At 41.2% G+C, this 23,220-nt stretch overlaps 1 protein-coding gene across 1 annotated transcript in view; it reads right to left on the reverse strand.

The window, feature by feature from the left end:
• Positions 1-513: 513 nt before the first annotated feature.
• The window catches only part of LOC113005542 (protein spaetzle 3-like), a 74,763-nt gene continuing 52,056 nt past the window's right edge, over positions 514-23,220 (reverse strand). Inside the window, exon 3 of the mRNA XM_039455879.1 lies at positions 514-2,570. Within this exon, the coding sequence (XP_039311813.1) occupies positions 2,375-2,570 (196 nt within the window). The 3' untranslated portion in view covers positions 514-2,374. The remainder of the gene's footprint in view (positions 2,571-23,220) is intronic.

The raw sequence follows: 23,220 nt of genomic DNA on the forward strand, positions 1-23,220 counted from the left end.
TAATTAAAATGTAATAGCTTTACGTAATGCAATATCTAAAAAATAAGAATATTATTTTTAAAAGAGTAGTGATCTACGGAGCGATATAAGTCCTAAAAGGAATTTAAATTATTTTTAGTATTTATTTCAACCTACGTATTCACGTTGCAATGGTACACATGGAATAAAGAATCTGATCGCGAATCGAGCTTTCCTAGCTCAAGTTCGGCGGAACGAATGGCTGATTCCGCTTCGCGAGAATGCGTGTGCGTGCGAGAGAGAGGCACTTATGAACAGCGCGGTTAGGAAAAAGAAGAATGCCTGACTGAGTGCAGGCAGAAGAGTGAGTGAGAGCGTTCGGGTAAAAGCAAGAAAGCGGTAAACGAAAAGGAGAGCGAGCGTGAGGATGAGTGTATATGGAATGAAAAGGCGCGAGAGAGAACGAGAAGCAGCGGTTTGAGAGGAGCGAGATCGACAATGAGGAGTCGGCACGGGAGAGATAGAGTGAGAGTTTGTAAATAAATTCACTAAGTCTTTGCACAATAATTAATAATCTCACTTTATTAAAATGTCAATAATGGTTCAGAACACGCGACAATGTCTGGAGCGTGAACAACGCTCAAATCGATAAAACGCACTCGCGAACGCCACGCGGAACGAGAGATCTCCGATCATCGGCGACAATGCAAAACGTTTGGCGCTCTCAGCGATACGTCAGAGCAGCGTAATCGTTTGTTCACAATCAATGTTGTAACAATTTATGCACAACGTAAGTTCGCGTTATCGAGTCCGTTCTCCCGTGACACTTAAAATCCGGCGTAATCGTTCGCTGACTACCTTGCGGACGCAATCTCGTTCGAACGACTTCTCTCGAGCTTTTGCCCGAGAATGTGCAGAAATTCGGTTCGCTCCTAACGAATTTTCCTATCCGAGAGGGGGCAACCGATGTTCTAGACCGTTCGGTTGGAAACCGCTTCACGCTTTTTCTGCGTGCGAATATAGGGCTTCAACACACCCGTAAATATGTTATTGAAATCGGTTCACGTGGGCAAGTCATGCGAACGAGACTGATTTCGAACGGTTCGATATTCACAATATGAATACGGAGAACGAAACGGAAATAACGATACTAAATTTGAAATACTTATTTAATTTTGAATTGGCGCGAACGATTTGCCGAACGGGATTGCAAAGAAGTAAAATACAAAAATATAATAGCGTGAATCTAATTTGACTTTAAGTTGCTACGATTCTTAACAGAATCGTACATATAATTTTCACGAAGCAAATACGTTTCGTGCTCGCAAAGTTTATTTAATATGCTACCTATAATGACACTTTGTTGTGTCTATAATGTAACTATAATTTACAATTATTAGAGACTATAAAAATTTATTTCTTACTTATATAAATAAAATCTAAATCATGAAAATGGTTTTGCGCTACGTAGTACGAGATGAGTGTCTGATTGAATCTTCGATACATGATTCTTTATTATTAAATAACTACAGTTCGTAGGATTTATTGGTTAATTTCGTTATTTGAAGAATTAGGTGCTTCAGCCAAATAAATCATATATATCACTTATCGTTATTAAGATAGTAAATTTATCATAACGGTATAATATATCGATAAATATTCTAATTCTTTTTTAACGATTGTCACTACATTTATATTCATTCAGCATTTTTCAATTATCATGAACAAATTATTAATCGCTGATCAGTTAGACTTTTTCAAACTGACAAGTCTGGAAATGGTAATGGTTCTGTTACGCAATATATCGTTTTTGTTTGTTAAACAAAACGATATCATAAGCGTAATTAAACTTAAATTAATTTTAATAATAATGTTAACAAATCCAGAAATCACTATCGTCTTAATAGTTTGTACTATAACAAAGCAAAGAAAAATAAAAAATCGCGAAAAAGGGCGTAGTTAAACAAGTAAATTATACATATTTGAGAAGAAATAAACGGGAACGATAATATTTCTTATTAAATTATCAATAATTTGACTAATTCTTATTAGTAGAGAAATGTCGACTAATGCGTCGACGTTTATGCAATTTTTAAATCTTAAAATATCTTTATTTTTTTTTTAAATCAAAGCGATAGATTTCTCAAATTGACTGATATGCAAACAGTACCTGTTTATAACACTTTTTATTATTGCTGTTTTTATTGTTATTATTATTGTTTTTATTATTGTTATATTTCACACACACACCCACACACACACACACACACACACACACACACTTTTTATCACAGGTTTGCGGATCAAATCCTTATGATAATCGCTTAAATAATATACATTAAGAATAAACGAACTATTAGAGTTTACATGTCTGTGGCATGTCTTTTGTCTTTCAATCTCTGTGTAAATTTCAAGATTAGTTTCGACCACCCGGTGAAGAGAATTTGCTATTGTTGATAGGATCGCATCTACATACGCAACAAGAAGGGAATAGGAACCAATCCATAAATATACCCTTACAATCGTTGTCTGGATCGTACGCAAGCAATCTATGCCATTTGTATTTCTGCTCACATCCGCAATCTTCATTGCATCGATTTGTTTGCGTTTTCCTGAAAAAGAAAATATAGTTTACGCAGTGTTTGTTTTGTAAAAATTTATATATATATATATATATATATATATATATATATATATATATGCTACGGTAAATTTGATGAATACGGTTATTTCACGTAATAACCGATTAATCTGCATAATAACCGTTAGTTTTGGTAAATTTAATTAATAAAATGAAAAATGTTCAAATTAATCAAAATAACAGATTATTATGCATAATGTCCACGAACAAGTGGACAATATGATTAATGGTTTAAACGACTGGAAATGTTTTAAAAAATAAGACTGTTTTCCACAATCTGAATCTCTTTTATTTACAAAGCGAGGTTCACCCCACCCTCCCACTGCCCTCGTGAGCGAAACGAGGTCTACGAATGTACTATTCTGTAACAAAACGCCCCTCCACCTCGCGCGCACTGCCACTCCGCTCCGTCCACCCGAGCAATACACCGGCGGAACGCCACGTGCGCGCACCGAGCTAACCTGTCGTGACGATCACGCGGCAGCACGCGCGCCGCCCGTGGCGTTCGACAACGTTCCCGCTCCGGACCAGCAGACCGAGCGCGCGGATTGGCTCGCCCAACCGTGCGTTCGGATATATAAGCCGGCAGTGGGAACGCCGAGTCAGATCTTCCCGGTCCGCCGAATCCGACAGGTCGAGTATCCTCGACCGCACTCCGACTCACAAGAGGACGAGAATACTCGCCTCATCCTGACTCCCCTCGACGAGCATCCTCGTCGTTCCGGCTAGCCGAGTATCCTCGGCTAATCCTGTCATACCGAATACCGTACACAGCCAATCACGGCGAGCATCCTCGCCGTGCTCCGTAGCCGAGTATCCTCGGCGAATCACCTCCCACGACGAGCATCCTCGTTGAGTCCACAGGCTGGGTATCCCTAGCCAATCCCATCCGTCCTCTCCCTCAGGGAAGAGTCTCTTGTAACCTAAAGCCTCGTCAGGGCATCCGCGTCCTGACGAGAACTTCGCCTCTTTTTGCACGAGGCGGCTCGGGCGAGACGCGGAATCGTCGCCGTCGCTCCGATCCCGCGTTCCGCGGCTCCCCGACCACCCCGGACACCGTGTCCGTTTCAAACCACGCGATTAGTTTAAGTTGGATTTATTTGTATTCTTATGATTTCGTCAGTATTCTCGTAGTTCTAGTACTTCAGTTCTCATTATAAGTTAGAATTATTATTTGTCACTCTACCGTTTCATCCGTACTCTCGCGATTATTATAATTCTTGTAATTCAATCTTGGCTCTCGCCTAGCGCTCTCGTTATTCCACGCGTCCCCGTGCGCTTATCGTTACCAACGCTCGCAATTCCGACCGCTCAGCGGCAATTGGTCGTCGCGACCGCCGCGAGCCAATCGCGTCCCCGCTTAGGCTGGGTCCACTTGTCACGAGGCGTTAGACGCAATCAGCTATGAGGCTATTTGTAATATCACATCCAGATAAAGATCTAATATGTTTATCAGCTAAATACCGAGTGCGATTATTATACCGAACCCGACCAATCCGGCGAGCTTATCCGTATCCTGACACCTCCCGCAACCGCACGAAACCCACCAGCGTTACAATTCTATACACTGTTAGAAATTTCTGTAGGAATTTTCAGGTACGTGTGACTGAAGCTTTATGCAGTTACCGTTTCTCAAATTTACTATACGAAACTGAAAATTTTAGAAACAGCAACTGCATAAAGCTTTAGTCACACGTACCTGAAATTTTTGTTACACTTTAGTAATTTTCAGTAACAATGACTAAATTCAACTTCAGACATATATTACTAAAATTTTTTTAGGAATTTTCAGTATCTGTAACTGAAAATTTCAATGTGTAAAAAAATTTATATCGGTCTATTAATTTTAATATATATGTAGTTTATAATGATATATTTTATATTCTATATATCTACATATAGAATATAAGATATATAATTATAAACTATAATATATATTAAAATTAATAAACCGATAAAAATGTTTTCTTATATATTTCTTATATTTTTTTATATATAATAAATCTTATATATCTAATATTATATACAGGGTGTCCCAGACCAATGTATAAAGATTATCACGATGAGGTAGAAGGGATCGAGATAAATGAAAAAGTCTAATACCATTTTACGATATTTGCAATAATTTTTGAGTAATAAAATATTAAAGTTAGCCGAATAAGAGCACGCGGAGAGACAAGCGGTCGCTCGTCTGAGCTGTAGGACCGCCCACTGTGGCCCGATTGTAGGCGACGGTAAGTGGCGCGCGGCGAGGGAAAGGATAGCTTGGCACCGCACTGTATCGAGCCGGGCGGTCTTACGGCTCAGGCGACCAACTGTTTGCCTCTCCGCGCGCTCTTATTTGGCTGACTTTAATATTTTATTACACGAAAATTATTGCAAATATCGCAAACTGTTATTAGACTTATTGATTTATCTTGATCCCTTCTACCTTACTGTAATAATATTTATACATTGGTCTGACACCCTGTATATTATATATCTTGGCACCTAAATAATAAGATAATATGAACTAAATATGTTATATGCCATGCAAGCCACTGAGTATACATACGTATCAAATGTATATCAAAAGCTATTAGTTATGAAAAGTTGTTTTTGAGTGTTCATTTAATGCAATGAGAATACTGTGTATAACATATACACACTTAGTTGTTTGTTTAAACATACTTTGTTCGTATTATATGTTTATTTATATGTCAAGATAAATGTTATAAGCAATAATATATCAAAATTAATAAACCGAATAATAATATCATTATAATCCTTTAAAATAATACTTAATCAAATCTTTAAAATAGAAAACTATATCACATACATCACATTTTATATAACATAATATCACATTTGAGATTGCAAAGGATGTCTTCCCGCTGATCGCCGAGATGTACGCGGGAAAAAAACTGCGCAGAATACACTGCGCAACTTCATCCAGTCACGATATCTTAAACTTCTGTTACTATTTAGTAATTTTAAAAAACCATTTGTAATTCTGAGATAGAGTATCGGAATTTTAAGAGAAATTTAGTAAATTTGCATTAAATGTTACTTAATTTCGTTTTCAGCATCCCGATTTCGGAAAATTAAGTTACTTTAGTAACTTAAATTTGATGGAATTTTACGAACATTTTTAACAGTGTATGAGTTTGCAACTTTTTACACAAAGCAAGGTCCATCCCATTCCCTCCCATGCTCTTGCGAGCGAAACGAGGTCTACAAATGTGTAACGCTGGTCTTTTTCGGGAAGTGTCAGGATCGTGGATTCGGTTTGGATAAATTCGGATTGCCAGGTTTCGGTTAAATAATCACACTCGAATTTGCAAAAATAATGACTGTAAGTTTATTCAAACTCAAAGATAATATATGTAATTGGTTTATGAAATAAGCAAGCGATGCGCTAACAAAATGCCTCATAACGAGCAAACTTAAATGAACGAAAATGTAATGGTCTCGAAACGGTCAGACTTAACTAAGTGAACATATAAAGAAAAGTTATCGGTATTGTAATAGTCACAAGCAAAGTGCCTAATGATTGGACTTTACTAATGTAAAGAAAATTGAAAAGATCAGACGTTAATTTAAGCGGAAATATAATTGTCAATAAACTAAACGGAAAATATAATTGGCTCGAGATCTTGGCTAAATATCTACATGCGTATCTAAATTTTCGCGAAGTTAAACGGACCCGATGTCCGGTGGGTATCGGTGAGTTGCGAAACGCTTTATCATCCATGTAAATTCGATCTGCGCGTACAGGTGTAAATGCGGCGAGCGTGGATTGGGCGGCGCAACAATACGGCGAGTTAGCGATTCCGCGGTTCGCCCGAGCTGCCTTGTGCAAATATGTATTGTCAGGGCGCGGATGCCCTGGTTACGAGTTGCTTGGTCGGCGTCAAGGATGACAGGTGCGTTTTTCACGAGTATGCTCGAGGACGGAGCGGATTGGCCAGGAATACCTAGCCTGCAGGCTCGACGAGAATGCTCGTTGCGGTCGAGGATGGTATTGGCTGAGAATGCTCGGCCGCGGGATTCGGCAAGGATACTTGCCGTGATTAGCTACGGTGAGAATGTTTGTTGAGGAAGCGGTTGCGGGTTAGCTGAGAGTTCTCGGCCGCACAGGACGACGAGGATTCTCGTCGAGAGTACAAAAGAAAACGAGTATGCTCGTCCTCGAGGAAGTTGAAAGTGCGTCGAGTGTGCTCGACTAGGACAGGTCGGTGGTCCGGGAACATCTGACTTCGGTGTTTCCACTGCCGGCTTATATATCCGACCACGCGGCTGGATGCACCAATTTGCGTGCTCGGTCGACTGGCCGGGAGTAGGAACGTTGCGGAACAGGCAATGCGCGTGCTGCCGCGTGATCGCGTCGAAAAGTTAGCTCCGTGCGTGCACGTGGTTCGCGATGTTGCGATGCTCTGACGGTCGGAGCAGAGTATTAGTGCACGAGAGGTGGAGTGGCGTTTTTTTGTACTGTACATGGGTTTGCGACTTTCCACGCAAAGCGAGATCCACCGCACTTCCCCTCTGTCCTCGCGAACAAAACAAAGTCTACAAATATACTGTTCCACATGGGTTTGCGACTTTTTACGCAAAGCAAAGTCCACCCGCCTCCCCTTGCCCTCGTGAGTGAAACGAGGTTTACAGATGCACTGTTTCACATGGGTTTGCAATATTCTACGCGAAGCGAGGTCCACCCCATTTCCTCCCATACCCTTACTAGCGAAACGAGGTCTACAGATGTACTGTTCCACATGGGTTTGCGACTTCCCACGCAAAGCGAGGTCCAGCCCCCCTTGCCCCAGCAGGCAAAACGAGGTCTACAGATGTACGCATTGCAAAATAAATGGATAAATATGTTTTATTTATACACACCGTGTGTGTGCGTGCGTGTGCGCATGCGTGTACGTGTGCGCGTGCGTGCGTGTGCGTGGATGTGTGTGTGTGTGCGCGCGTGTGTGTGTGTGTACCAACGTATGTTTGTCTCTTAATTTAATATTCGTACGTAATTCAGCTTGTAGGCTATCAAATTGATGGCAAAAATTTTGTGTGCTATGTGACTTGTGTGCAATAATGTCATTTGTGCTAACTTACATTTGTTTCTCAATTTAATATTTGTGCGCGATAGAGCTCGTAAGCTACCGAATTGTAGGTAGAAATTTTTATGTATAACAAATTTTGTGGGTTTAAATTTTTGTGTACAAAAAAATTGGGAGTAAACTGCATTGGCTATCGACGCTATTGATTTATAAGCAACTGGAACCCTCCCAAATGTAACGTTAAAATTAAGAATGAAATAAAAAAAAGTCAAATAGTACTTCAGCTACAAGTCGACGTTGTGTCACAGTGTTTGACTGTATTTCGTTGTTGGAAAGCACTCTCAGACTGCTGAGAAAATAAAAGAGATGATTTATCAAAATAACCGTCTGGCGTTGGAAATTATGTATAATAACCGGTAAATTTGATTTATTATCTTCTATTTATCATATTAACAGAACAAATTGGGAATTATTCATAATAAGCAATTAATCAAATTTACCGTAATAAATATACATATATTAGTAGCCTATATTCATTTGTGTGATTTTATACTTCTTCGAATTCAACCAGAATGTGCGCCGAATTGTTTTTCCAGTCGTAACACAGCATGTCGAATAAGAATTACTAATATCACGAATTTTTCTTATTATTGGGAGTATAAATTAGTTTGGTCCATTTTCAAAAGATGGCTCTGGCTGTTATGAATGTGTCATAGTGACAGCTGATTCCGGTGATTTCAGAGAGGTTAGACATCTGTCAATATTTAGTACATACAACTTTGAGTTTCATACAAAACCCCTGTCTTTTAATGTGTTGAATATGTCAACTTTTGAATTAACTAAGCAGCATTTGCGGGAGGTTTTAGTTTTCTGTTTTAATTGGAAAAAAAGTGCAGCTAAAGGGCATTGAATGCTGGTAGAAGTTTGTGGTAACAATGCTCCAACTGATAAATCATGTAGGAAATCAAGAGGTTTCGACGTTTCAAGAATGGTGATTTCAGCGTTGAATTGGAGGCATTATTTGATTACAATTTGGCAAATCCATTACGGGCGATCGGTATAGGCTACAATTGATTCGTTTGAGCCGTGCATTACGAGAAAAACGGCCGGAATACGAGGAACGACATGACAAAGTTATTCTGCTACATGATAACGCTCGGCCTCATGTCGCAAAAGTCGTCAAAACTTATTTGGAAACGCTCAAGTGGGATATTTTACCACACCCGCCGTATTCGCCGGACATCGCTCCATCTGATTACTGGTTATTCCGACGGATGCAGCACGATTTGGCAGGACACCGGTTCATTTCTTTCGTAGAAATCGAAAATTGGCTCCTAGCTTGGATCGCTTCAAAAGACGCAACATTTTTTTCGAGATGAAATTCAAAATTTGCCAGAGAGGTAGGACAAAATAGTAGCTAGTGATGGACAATACTTTGATTAATCTGTTTATTCAATTTCTTCTGAAATAAATGCATTTTTGATCACAAAAAAACGGTCCAAATTAATTTATATTCCCAATAAATTAATTGAATTAATCAATTCAATATGACAATTGATGCTGATTTGCATCTATGTACCCATTCACCTCTGAAAAAACTGTAAAGAAATTTATTACAAAAAATAACACTCCACCCAGGATTTGAACATGGCACCTCCGGAATCTCCGGCGCACATTTTGGTTGAATTCGAAGAAGTATATAAAATCACACAAATAAATATATACTACTAAGATTTAGCTACCACCGATAAAAGTATTCTTATTATCGTTGTGTAGTCACATTATCGGTCTAAAACATATTTCTACTATATACGAGGTGTGATCAAAAAGTAAGGTGACTTTTCATTTTTATAAAAAAATATTCATTTATTCATCCAAAATTATGTTATCCCCTTCAAAATAATACCCTCTGATACAACGCATTTGTGCCAGCGCTTTTTCCAGTCGTCAAAACATTTCCTAAATGCACTTTTGGGTATTGCCTTGAGCTCCTCCAGCGATGCAGCCTTAATCTCCTCAATCGTCGCAAATCTTCGTCCTTTCATAGGCCTTTTCAATTTTGGGAAGAGGAAAAAGTCGCAGGGGGCCAAGTCTGGTGAATACGGTGGCTGAGGCATGAGGATAGTATTGTTTTTGGCCAAAAAAGTACTCACTAGTAACGACGTGTGCGCAGGTGCATTATCATGTTGCAGAATCCATGAAATTTCTTTCCACACTTCCGGACGTTTTTTTCTTATCGATTCACGCAAACGCCGCATAACCTCAAGGTAATACTCCTTGTTTACCGTACGACCTTGTGGTAGGAATTCTTGATGCACAACGTCATGGTAATCAAAGAAAACTGTGAGCAAAACCTTCACATTCGAACGAACTTGGTGTGCCTTTTTCGATCTTGGCTCTCCTGGGCTCTTCCACTGGAATGATTGGGCTTTGGTTTCGACGTCATAACCATATACCCATGTTTCGTCACTAGCTATAACCCTTTTGAGCAGATCAGGATCATCATTGACGTCGTTCAACATGTCTTGGGCGATGTTTATGCGACGCTGCTTCTGATCAAAATTAAGCAGTTTTGGAACGAATTTCGCTGACACACGTGTCATACCCAAAACATCCGTTAAAATTGATAGGCATGAGCCAAACGATATGTTAAGATCATCAGCTATTTCTCTAATCGTGATTCGACGATTTTTCAACACAATTTCTTTCACTTCCTGAACATTTTCGTCGGTTTTTGATGTGCTGGGGCGTCCAGAGCGAGGTTCATCGTAAACATTTTCTCGGCCCTCTTGGAATAACTTATAAACATTTTTTTTGCTCAAAGTTGACTCACCGTACGCCACTATCAACATTTCAAGAGTTTTTGAACACTTAATACCATTTTTTACACAAAAATTAATACAAATTCTCTGCTCCATTATTTTCAACAGCAAAAAATCGCCGAGCATGCAAACACGAGTCTAACCTTTATGCTTTTCACATAAAAACAACACATGCTATATAGTCAAAACTGTGAACATATGATCGTGACGACTGTACCAACACAACAAAAAAAAATTTTGAAATTAGAGTGTACAGAGCGCGCGAAATTCAAAAAGTCACCTTACTTTTTGATCACACCTCGTATATATATATATATATATATATATATATATATATATATATATATATATCAGGGTGTCCGTCCATAAATGTCCGAGCAAATATCTCGTAACTGGTTGAAGTTAGAAGAAAGTTTAATAAGGAAAATTTACATGGTTTTTAGTCGGCTATAAAATGCACGTAAAGAAATTTTTTTTACTCGTCACCTTTTTGAGTTATGAAGGTCAATGTAGGTTTTTTAAATGGGTACCTATAATTTTTTTTGCATATTTACATAGTAGAGGTAATTTTCAATCAAAATTATATTAGGAAAAAAATTGCTACGACGCATCGTTTACGAGATAATCGGCATGCAAAGTATTAAAGTAATAATTTGGATCGAGTATTGTTGAAGAAATTTGGAATATCAAATAGGTTGAGAAAGTAAACATTGTTTTTTCATGAAATATTTATTAACAAATTAATTAAGAAATGGTTCGAAATTGTTACCATCATGATCGATACAGCATTCAACGCGTTTTATAATGTTTCTTATTGTTAACTGCAGCATTTCTGTTGTAATACTTTCAACAGCTCTAGTGATTTTATGTCGTAAATCTTCTTCATTTTCAGGAATAGTTACATAAACAATATCCTTAATATACCCCCAACTTCTGTTGTAATTCCACATCTCGAGCATATCACACTTTTCCGTAATTGTAAACATTGTTCTCACGCTCTCGTATGAAGTCTGTTATATCGAACAGGATCGCTGACCTTCAACTTTTCAAAATACACGACTGTTTGATTTGTAAATAAAGTATTTGTATAGCACGTAATATGAATTACAGAGTAGTATGAGTAATGAGATTATTGGACCTTTTTTTCCATGGTCATCTTAATGGTGACAAATACTTGGAATTCTTGCAAACAACTTTCTCAGATTATTTACGCGATCTTCCATTATCAGTTTTTCGAAATATTATTTTTCAACAAGATGGTGCTCCAGCACACAATACACGTGCTGTAATTAACTTTTTAAATAATAGATTTCCTAATTGTTGGATGGGTACTAATGGTCCTGTACGATGGCCACCGAGATTTCCGGACTTGACACCTTGCGATTTTTTCCTTTGGGGGTATATTAAGGATATTGTTTATGCAACTATTCCTGAAAATGAAGAAGATTTACGACATATAATCACTAGAGCTGTTGAAAGTATTACAACAGAAATGCTGCAGTTAACAATAAGAAACATTATAAAACGCGTTGAATGCTGTATCGATCATGATGGTAACAATTTCGAACCATTTCTTAATTAATTTGTTAATAAATATTTCATGAAAAAACAATGTTTACTTTCTCAACCTATTTGATATTCCAAATTTATTCAACAATACTCGATCCAAATTATTACTTTAATACTTTGCATGCCGATTATCTCGTAAACGATGCGTCGTAGCAATTTTTTTCCTAATATAATTTTGATTGAAAATTACCTCTACTATGTAAATATGCAAAAAAAATTATAGGTACCCATTTAAAAAACCTACATTGACCTTCATAACTCAAAAAGGTGACGAGTAAAAAAAATTTCTTTACGTGCATTTTGTAGCCGACTAAAAACCATGTAAATTTTCCTTATTAAACTTTCTTCTAACTTCAACCAGTTACGAGATATTTGCTCGGACATTTATGGACGGACACCCTGTATATATATATATATATAATATATATATATAAATATGAAAAGTCACCTTACTTTTTGATCACACCTCGTATATAGTAGAAATATGTTTTAGACCGATAATGTGACTACACAACGATAATAAGAATACTTTTATCGGTGGTAGCTAAATCTTAGTAGTATATATTAGTAGTATATATTTAGTAGTATATATATATATATATATATATATATACAGGGTGAAAGAAAAAAAAATCGGAACAGCAAAATATCTCGAAAACTAAGCATTTTAGAAAAAAGTATTTCAGATAAAAGTTGTAGGGTTTCGAAAGATCTATTTTCTAATATTATCAGTTGGACCTTGGATAGCGTCGCCAAAGTCAGATCAAAATTACATTAACTTTTTTAAATAGAATCTTATTTTTGATTCCAGAATCTAATAGCTGGTGTCAAGACCTTTCCAAAATCCTATAAGAAAGTTTATTTTTGTTGAGTACTTTCCGAATTGTGAAGCTTGAAAGCTATAGTGTACTGTAACTTTTAAACGCCATAACTCGGAAAGTACTTAATGAAAAATAACTTTTGATTGAAATTTATAGGATTACAATGGTATCACATAATCTACACATAACATCAAAAATGTCTATCAAAACGCGTAAAAATCTTAAATGCAATGTGGGGTCGTGTGAAATCAATTTCACAATGTGAGGATATTGAAATAAATTTCAACCGTATTCGTGATCCAAACTTCAAGCAAGAACCTGGAAACAAAGAACTGAGAGCAGGTGCGCTATTAATAAACAGCAGTGCTAAGGTTTTGAGAATAATTCATGCTTTGATCGGTTGACTGATTAAGCGAGCACATCATCAGAAGGTGGATGCCGCTCTTTGAATTACGCGAACCGCGACAACTACTATCGATATGCATTGCAAGTACGAGACAGCTCTCGAAAAACCCTTTCAAACAAACCCTTACACGATCCTACATTGCATTTAAGATTTTTTTCGCCTTCCTCCCTCCCCTTTCCCTCTCCCCAAGGAATGAAAAAATGGGTGTCTTTGGTGTTATGTGTAGATTGTGTGATACCATTGTAACCTTATAAATTTTAATCAGAAGTTATTTTTCATTAAGTACTTTCTGAGTTATGACGCTTGAAAGTTACAGTACACTGTAGTTTTCAAACTTTACAATTCAGAAAATATTCAACAAAAATAAACTTTCTTGTAGAGTTTTGAAAAGGTCTTGACACCAACTATTAAATTCTAGAATAAAAAATAGGATATTTTATTTAAAAAATTAATATAATTTTGATCTGACCTTGGCGACGCCATCCAAGGTCAAACTGATAATATTAGTAAATAGATCTTTTAAAACCCTATAACTTTTATCTGAAACACTTTTTTCTAAAATGCTTAGTTTTCGAGATATTTTGCTGTTCCTGTACTTTTCTCCTACTCTGTATATATGGTATACATCCTAAACCAACAATAAATATTTTATTGACAGATTCTTTGGAAGATTTTAAGAAGAAAATTCTAATACCAAAATGTCAAGGCTATAATAATTTTCAAATGGGAACAGTTTAAATATTACGAATGACAAGGCCAGAATTTCACGCGCTCAGAGATGGCAATGTGCTCGCCTGAACCAAATGCCTTATACAATAATGAAATTGTTATAAAAATACGCAATGAGAGCTTTATTAAGAATCTAATTCGGTGTAACGTTACGCCTTTCCGCCGCCGAACGCAACGCGTAAGACCAAACACGCGCGCGCTCGGCAAGCGTCCCTACTCCGGCCGGCCCCACCACGCGCGCTGACTAGTACATTTTTTTTTTTTTTTTTTTGGTAGTGAAAACGAAAGAGGTTAAATATATTTGGCTATGCTTTAGTACAAAAATGAAATGATACAGATCCGATATTGTTATCGGGTAATACTGCGTTCCTTGTATAACATTACGGCCCTCAATCGCGCGGTCGTCGGCCCGCGTGGAATCGAGAGAACGGTCACAATGTATTCGCGCGGTGCTTAATATCTAGACGGAACGGACTTTAGTAATTCCGGAAACGGACGGCCGGTGACTGTGCGCTCTGCGCTCGGGGTTAGCAATCGAGGTTGCTCGGTTAACAGTCGCGGACAAGAACAATACTTTAGTAATTCCGGAAACGGACGGACAGTGACTGTGCGCTCTGCGCTCGGGGTTAGCAATCGAGGTTGCTCGGTTAACAGTCGCGGACAAGTACAATAGGAACGGACTCGGATGAGTCGTGCAATATACGGACGGCTTCGGCTTACGCTCTACGCGTGAGATATCCGTGTTTAGAGTGGTCGCGCGGCGATCCACTCTAATGCCGTGCTCAGGGCGCGATTGGCCCGTGCGGTTGACCGGTTACGGTCTGGGATGCGACGGCTCGCGGCGCGACGGACAGTTTCGCGCTGCGCGAGGGTCGTCGCCGGTGTCGGCCTGGGCGGCCTCATCCCGCGGGGAAAACTCCCCGCGAGGTACGGTATGCGGACACAGGAACGGTGTCGGCGCGGACGGTCCCCGAGAATTCCCGGGGACACTCGGAACGGTCTGGTCGGGATAGCCGGACGACGAGAATGCCCGTCATCCGGCTGAACGGAATGGACACGCCGTGCGGTGAGAATTCCCGCCGCACGATGTAACGGATGCGGATTGGACCGGACCGGACGCACGAGAATACCCGTCGTCCGGCGGAACGGTCTGATTGGCCGCGCGACGAGAATGCCCGTCGCGCGTCGGAGCGGATCGGAGAGGCTGAGCATACCCGGCCTCGGGGACGACGGTTATACCCGTCGCGGGAAGGCAGGAACGAGTATGCCCGTTCCCGAGGAGGTGCTCGAGAATCCCCGAGCTAGGAAGCGCCGAGTATGCCCAGCGTTGGAGATGATCCGGGGAGATCGGATGTTCGGAAGGATCTGTTTCACGTTGCCCACTGCCGGCTTATATATCGTTCCGCGCGGCTGGATGGACCAATCAGCGCGCGCGGACGGGCCGGGTAGAGTGGGAGTGCTTTCGGAACGCGGCGTAGCGCGTCGGTCGCGCGCGGTAGCATGCGGTGGTCTTACGTAAGCCGATTGTACGCGCGTGGGTCTTACGTAAGATACACGTGCTCGGCTGCGGTGCGTTCGACGGTTGGTCGGTCCGGAGTGGCGGCACGGTGGAGGGGTATTGTTACACCGACGCCCTCTCGCGTCTACCAGCGGTGGGTAGCGCCCGCCGACCCGTCCGATGCACCTGGTACAGACGCCAGTTGCGCCGCGTGCGAGACCGCCCCTCGGATTTCCCAGAATATGAAATCCGACAGGGGAAGCTATTCCGGCACATCCTGCATTCCACTAATTTCCGCGAGGAACCGGCGGACGAACAGTGGAAGATGTGCATACCGAGGGAGGACCGGGCCACCATCTTGTGCCGGGTGCACGACGTACCCGCGGCTGGACACCTGGGCATAGCGAAAACTATCGCACGAACCGCCAGGAAGTACTACTGGCCCCGTATGTTTGCCGACGTGGCCCGCTATGTACGCTCATGCCCCAGTTGTTTGGCGCATAAGAGCTCGCAGGAACGACCAGCCGGCACTCTTCACACCACCCACGTGGAAACTCCATGGGAACAGGTAACCATCGACCTGGTGGGACCACTACCACGGTCACCACGCGGACACACGTGGTTGCTTGTGATGCAGGACCGGTTCACAAAATGGGTGGAACTTAGTCCGCTGCGCCGCGCCACCGCCCCGGCAATAGCCCAGCACCTGCTAGACAAAATTGTCTACCGCCACGGATGCCCTGCAACCATAATCTCCGATAATGGCCGGCAATTCATCTCGGGACAGATGAAACAACTGTGCCGGGACTTTAGGATCCAGCACCGCACTACACCCGCCTACGCTCCCCATTGTAACCCAGTGGAGCGCACCAACAGAACCATCAAGACCATGGTATCGCAATTTGTCGGGCAAAACCACCGGGACTGGGACCAACACCTCCCCGCCTTACAATTCGCCTATAACACGGCACAGCACGAGGCCACCGGGTATAGCCCAGCCTACCTCAACAACGGGCGAGAATTGTCAGAGCCACCCCGCGAGCATCCTCGCCAGAATACACCTGCCACCGCACCGGACACCACGCACCGCCAGCTAAAGGACGCTTACAAGCTAGTACGGACCAATCTAGCCCGTGCCCGTGTAACAATACGCCCCTCCACCGTGCCGCCACTCCGGACCGACCAACCGTCGAACGCACCGCAGCCGAGCACGTGTATCTTACGTAAGACCCACGCGCGTACAATCGGCTTACGTAAGACCACCGCATGCTACCGCGCGCGACCGACGCGCTACGCCGCGTTCCGAAAGCACTCCCATTCTAGCCGGCCCGTCCGCGCGCGCTGATTGGTCCGTCCAGCCGCGTGGAACGATATATAAGCCGGCAGTGGGCAACGTGAAACAGATCCTTCCGAACATCCGATCTCCCCGGATCATCTCCAACGCTGGGCATACTCGGCGCTTCCTAGCTCGGGGATTCTCGAGCACCTCCTCGGGAACGGGCATACTCGTTCCTGCCTTCCCGCGACGGGTATAACCGTCGTCCCCGAGGCCGGGTATGCTCAGCCTCTCCGATCCGTTCCGACGCGCGACGGGCATTCTCGTCGCGCGGCCAATCAGACCGTTCCGCCGGACGACGGGTATTCTCGTGCGTCCGGTCCGGTCCAATCCGCATCCGTTACACCGTGCGGCGGGAATTCTCACCGCACGGCGTGTCCATTCCGTTCAGCCGGATGACGGGCATTCTCGTCGTCCGGCTATCCCGACCAGACCGTTCCGAGTGTCCCCGGGAATTCTCGGGGACCGTCCGCGCCGACACCGTTCCTGTGTCCGCATACCGTACTTCGCGGGGAGTTTTCCCCGCGGGATGAGGCCGCCCAGGCCGACACCGGCGACGACCCTCGCGCAGCGCGAAACTGTCCGTCGCGCCGCGAGCCGTCGCATCCGAGACCGTAACCGGTCAACCGCACGGGCCAATCGCGCCCTGAGCACGGCATTAGAGTGGATCGCCGTGCGACCACTCTAAACACGGATATCTCACGCGTAGAGCGTAAGCCGAAGCCGTCCGTATATTGCACGACTCATCCGAGTCCGTTCCTATTGTTCTTGTCCGCGACTGTTAACCGAGCAACCTCGATTGCTAACTCCGAGCGCAGAGCGCACAGTCACTGTCCGTCCGTTTCCGGAATTACTAAAGTATTGTTCTTGTCCGCGACTGTTAACCGAGCAACCTCGATTGCTAACCCCGAGCGCAGAGCGCACAGTCACCGGCCGTCCGTTTCCGGAATTACTAAAGTCCGTTCCGTCTAGATATTAAGCACCGCGCGAATACATTGTGACCGTTCTCTCGATTCCACGCGGGCCGACGACCGCGCGATTGAGGGCCGTAATGCTATTCGAGGAGTTCAGTATTATCCGATAATGATATCGGAACTGTATGATTATTTTTGTATTAGACCAACGTCTCGAAATATATTTACCCTATATCGTTTTCACTAACAAACCACGGCGTTATCATTTTGACACGAACCCGGACATCCGGCGAGCACATCCGAGCATCCGATCCTGAACCTAAATCCCGTAACCGACACCGAGAAAGTACCAGCGTTACATCTGTTTATCTATAATAAATATAATATAAAATCAAATAAATACTTTTACATAATAGTTTAATAATTATGTCAATTTTGATGTGTCAAATATCAAAATTTTCAAAATGTCAATCATCGTTTATTTACTTCATACGATAAAAGTCTTTATGTAAAATCGACCTATAAAGATATTTTTTCATCATTACTAGAAAGTGGTTATTAATGTAGGTAGAATAATGCACATATTGATTATATTAACCAGCAAAAATACATTTTTTTTTGCTGATATAATGAGACTAACTGTAAGTGATTTTTGTAGGCCTCAATTTCCTGTATTTTGCATTCTATTAAATATAAAAATACATTGCAGTTAAGACATTTACGCTTAGAAAAACGTTTAATGTATTTTTGTACAGCAAGAATCAAATTAAATATAATCGGTGTCTGTTAGATCTAAGATATTATGTATTTCGCATTTTGTTTTAAACTCCGCGCTTTATCTATTGTATGGCGTATTCTAGTTTCTTTATGTTTCTTTATGTCTGTGACCGCGAACTAGCACGAAGTGCTGTCGTCGTAAGTGACACCTATCGTTTAAGCAGCGGTGTGTTGTCTTTTGGCGCACTAACGGCTCTCACTGTCCGCCACGAGGTTCCGGCACCGAGTAAACTCTTAAATAAAAGTATTCTTTCTTAAACGATATCTTTGTAGACTGGCTTCCATCCTCAACCACAACAGGTTATGGGCTCAGAGCACGGACGTCTTGAATAGACATTTTTCGAAGTATACGCGAGAATTTGCAAGTGTCGTGTGCCATTTTTTGTGACCTTTTCTCTGACCGCGCGAGATGCATGTCAACAATTATCCGACGTCTCGCAATTCTGTTCTGATAAAAAAAAAAGAACCGGCTTACACGTGTTAAGCCGTCACTCACTTAATGTACGTGTTGTGATCCTGACAAGACTGAAAATTATGAAATGAGAGAACAATGGCAGACTTTGTTATAAACTTAAAAAACGTAACAAAATTCAATGGACAAAACTTCCAACTCTGGAAATTTCAAATGAAGGCAATTTTCATAGCTAACGATTTGCTCGACATAGTCAATGAAACCGTAGTAAAACCGGAAGCGGCGGGACAACTACAAACCGCCTGGATACAAAAGAATGCAAAGGCGACGGTGCTTATATCAGTCGCGATGCATCAATCGCAATTAGAATATCTAATCACGTGCGATAGTGCCGCTGAAATGTGGAAAAAGCTATCAGCGATCCACGAACAAACCAGTGCAACGAGCAAATTATTGTTTACAACAAGGTTTCATGAATAGCGCATGAAACCCGGCGACTCGGTCTCGCAGCATATTGTCAACGTGGAAAACATAGCGAGACAATTGAAAGATGTTGGCGAAGTGGTCTTTGACGTCACAATTATGGCGAAAATCCTTGGATCCCTACCGTCGAAGTATAATGCTTTTGTGACTGCTTGGGACAGCGTGGAAAAGGCAAACCAAACCATTTTTAAGCTGATGTAGAGGCTTATCAAGGAGGAAAGCCACCTCACCGCGACCGAGGAAGCAGCGAGCGCACTAGCAGCCGTCAACCTGAAGCATTATAAGAAAAGTCCGAGAAGAGGAAAACCGCGCCAACCCCAAAAAAGCGATGTCAAACACGAAAAGTATAAAAGTTTTGAGTGTCATTATTGCCATAATAAAGGGCACATCGTCCGGCATTGTAAAGAAAAGCGTAACGCTCGGAAAGGTCGAGACGAAAACAAACGCGATGTGAACGACAATCGCGAGAGCGGTCCCGTGAGTCATGATGCGTTTAGCGCGTCGCGAGTAGCTACATCGCGAGTAGCTACATCTCTACAATCGATTTGCAAACCGATTGCGCAAAAGCGGATGACGCATGGTTTTCTGATAGTGGCGCTTCGCGACACATGAGTTATCGGAAGGAATGGTTTGCGGAATCCGAAACGTAGCGGCGTAACTGTAAGTCTCGGTGATAATTCACTTCTCGAAGCCAAAGGCCGCGGTACGATTTTTATAAAAAAATTAGTAAACAGTGAATGGCAAAACGGTAAATTGGAGAATGTTCTGTATGTTCCGTTGTTGCGTAAAAATTTGTTTTTGATTGGCGCTTGTACTGCGAGAAGGCATATGTTTGTTATTCAAGACGGCGGAATCGACATATATTCAAAACAAAACAAATTGATCGTGCACGGTATCAAGCAGAGTAATAACTTGTTTAGGTTAGCGTTTGTCGTGACTGTGAAACACGAAGCGAATGTTTTAGAGAGCACCTTAAAGCTCTGGCACAACCGTCTAGACCACGTCAATAATAAATATTTACGAGCGGCAATCGAAATAATTTAGTCGATGGTGTGAAGGCTTCTGAAATGTCTGATTTCTTTTGCGAAAATTGTCAGTATGATATACAGCATCGCCTCGCATTTAAAAGTAAAAGTCCAAGAGAAATGTCGAAGCCTGGTGAATTCATTCACACTGATCAATGCAAACTCCGTCGATCGGAGGGGCAAAGAATTTTATTCTGTTCAAGGACGATTGTATTGGTTTCCGTCATGAATATTTTTTGCTACATAAAGATGACTTATTTGATATTTTCAAGAAATACGAGGCAATAATCTTTAATAAATTCGGTCAAAGGGTTCTGACAATGGCACGGAGTATTCAGACCATCGGTTCCGTGATCATTTGAAGTCACATGGCATTCAATAAAAATGCTCTACACCGTATACTCCGGAGCAAAACGGCTCTTTGGAACGCGAGATGCGTATTATTGTGGAGAACGCGCAAACAATGTTATTAGCAAAAAAGTTGCCTACTCGTCTCTGGACTGAAGCCGTTAACAAGGCTATTTACGTGCTAAATAGAACTCCATCATCTTGATCAAAATTGGCAACACCATACAAAGTATGGATGGGTAAAAAGCCGAATTTGTCGCATGTAAAAATTTTCGGATGTGAGGCATATGCTCATGTCCTGAAGCAACAAAGAAAAAAATGGGACCCAAAGTTCAAAAAACTTATTTTTGTTGGTTATCAAGGCGATTTAAAAAATCATCGATTGATAGACCCAGAGACGAATAAGATAACAATCTCGCGGGATGTTAGCTTTAATAATCAATATTCGAGCGTCCTGTTGCAAGTTTGTCCTTCCCAAGCGAGAGAGCTGTGTTAAATGACGACATACAGCCCAAACAGACGGATGATTGTCCTCAACGCGAAGCGGGTCAATGCGAAAATACATAACGTGAAATCGAACCAAATACTGTTAATTCCCGACCAAATTTAAGAGATCACAGCTTGTTACATGCACCGTGTCGATACGAGGGTTGTTTTGTATCGTACGCTGAACCAAAAACGTATAACAAAGTCGTGACCAGGAAAGATTCAGAAAAATGGATTCAGACTATCTGCAAAGAGTTAGCAGCTCATAAGCAGAATCAAACGTGAGAGATAGTACTTTTGCCCCGTGACCGCAAAGCTATAAGGCACAAGTGGGTTTCCAAAGTAGAAACTACGTTATCGGGTAAGGTTATACGTTCTAAGGCACGTTTATGCGTTCAAGGTTTCTCGCAGAAATTTGGAGTGGATTATAATGAGATGTTTTCCCCTGTTGCGCAATACGATTCTGTTCGGACGCTCTTGTCAGTCGCTGCAGTGAACGACCTGGAAATTTATCAATTCGACATCAAAACCGCTTATTTGAATAGTAATTTAAAAGAAGAAATTTATATGTCCGCTTATGAAGGTCTGGACATTCCAAACAATAATTCAGTCTGTAAGTTTAATAAAGCGTTATAAGGCCTAAAGCAAGCCGGTCTATACTGAAATAAAAATTTCGATGGATTTTAAAAAAAATTTAAGTTCGTCCAGTGCAGCGCTGACAAATGCGTCTACCTCGGTTTAATCAATAATGATAAAGTGTACCTTGCACTGCATGTAGACGATGGCCTGTTAATGGCTTCAAAAATTGAAACCATAAATCTAATTTTAGATGCCTTAAAGAACAGATTCGACGTCACAGCTGGCGAAGCTGATTGTTTTGTGGGAATGCAAATCGAGAGAGATCGTGTTAATAAAAAGATTTTCGTTCACCAAAGTAAATATATTGATTCCATTTTGCACAGATTCGCGATGTGTGATTCGCAGGTTGTAAGTGTACCTGCAGACCTTTTCCATCTATAAGAGTACAAAAGAAGGAACAGGAGACTATAATTTTTCTATTGCCACTGGAAAATTCGTATGTAATTGGACGCAAATTTTTAATCTGTTCTTTCATTTTCTCATTTGTCGCTATAATATTTTCTGGAGTTTCTTTTTTATACTCTAACATTATTGGCGAACAAAATCTTATCGATTGTGGAGTTCTATTGCACCAATATATTGCACCATGTTTAGCAACTAAACGTAATGGAATGGTAGTTGTAGCTATCAAGTTAGTATCCGTTTTTCCAACTGATTCACCTGAACTATTAAAGTATTGATTATAAGTAGAGTGATCACTAGATCCATCAAAACCCCATGATGATATCAATGTAACTTCAACACATTGCAAAGATTTTTGTTGCATGTCCGCTTCAATAACCTCTACTTGCATTTCTATTAGGCGCTTCACTCTATGTTGGAGGAAATTTTGAAGTGGAACTGTAGCTATTATATCTGAGACGATTATACTTTTTGGATAACACTGTTCTTTTTCCATTCGTACCAATTCATATCTTGGCCATATATCAGCATTTCGTCGTTTAGATTCCATGTGCATATGGTGATATTGGCTTTTTGATAAATTGTTATCAAAAAATTGTTATCAATTAAATAAGCCATAGCTTCAGCAGGAGTAGCTTTTATAACTACATTATTTTCAGTTAAACTTGTTTTAATTTTCTTAACAATTATAGGGTTTTTAACACTTCACTAATAACGGATGCTAAATCATTATCTTTACTTCTCTTTGCTCATACTTTTGCAGCCATCAAAAGCTGTAAGGTGTTGTTACTTATTTCAGTTGACAACTTGCTGGTATCTCTTCTCTGAGATCCCAGTGATTTTTCGCTGAATTTTTTTTCAAGACGCCCTGATTTCGACATCAACATTTTTTTAGGCTTTTGTAAAACATTCTCTGGA

This window comes from Solenopsis invicta, chromosome 12, assembly GCF_016802725.1.
Source record: "Solenopsis invicta isolate M01_SB chromosome 12, UNIL_Sinv_3.0, whole genome shotgun sequence".
NCBI lineage: Eukaryota > Metazoa > Arthropoda > Insecta > Hymenoptera > Formicidae > Solenopsis > Solenopsis invicta.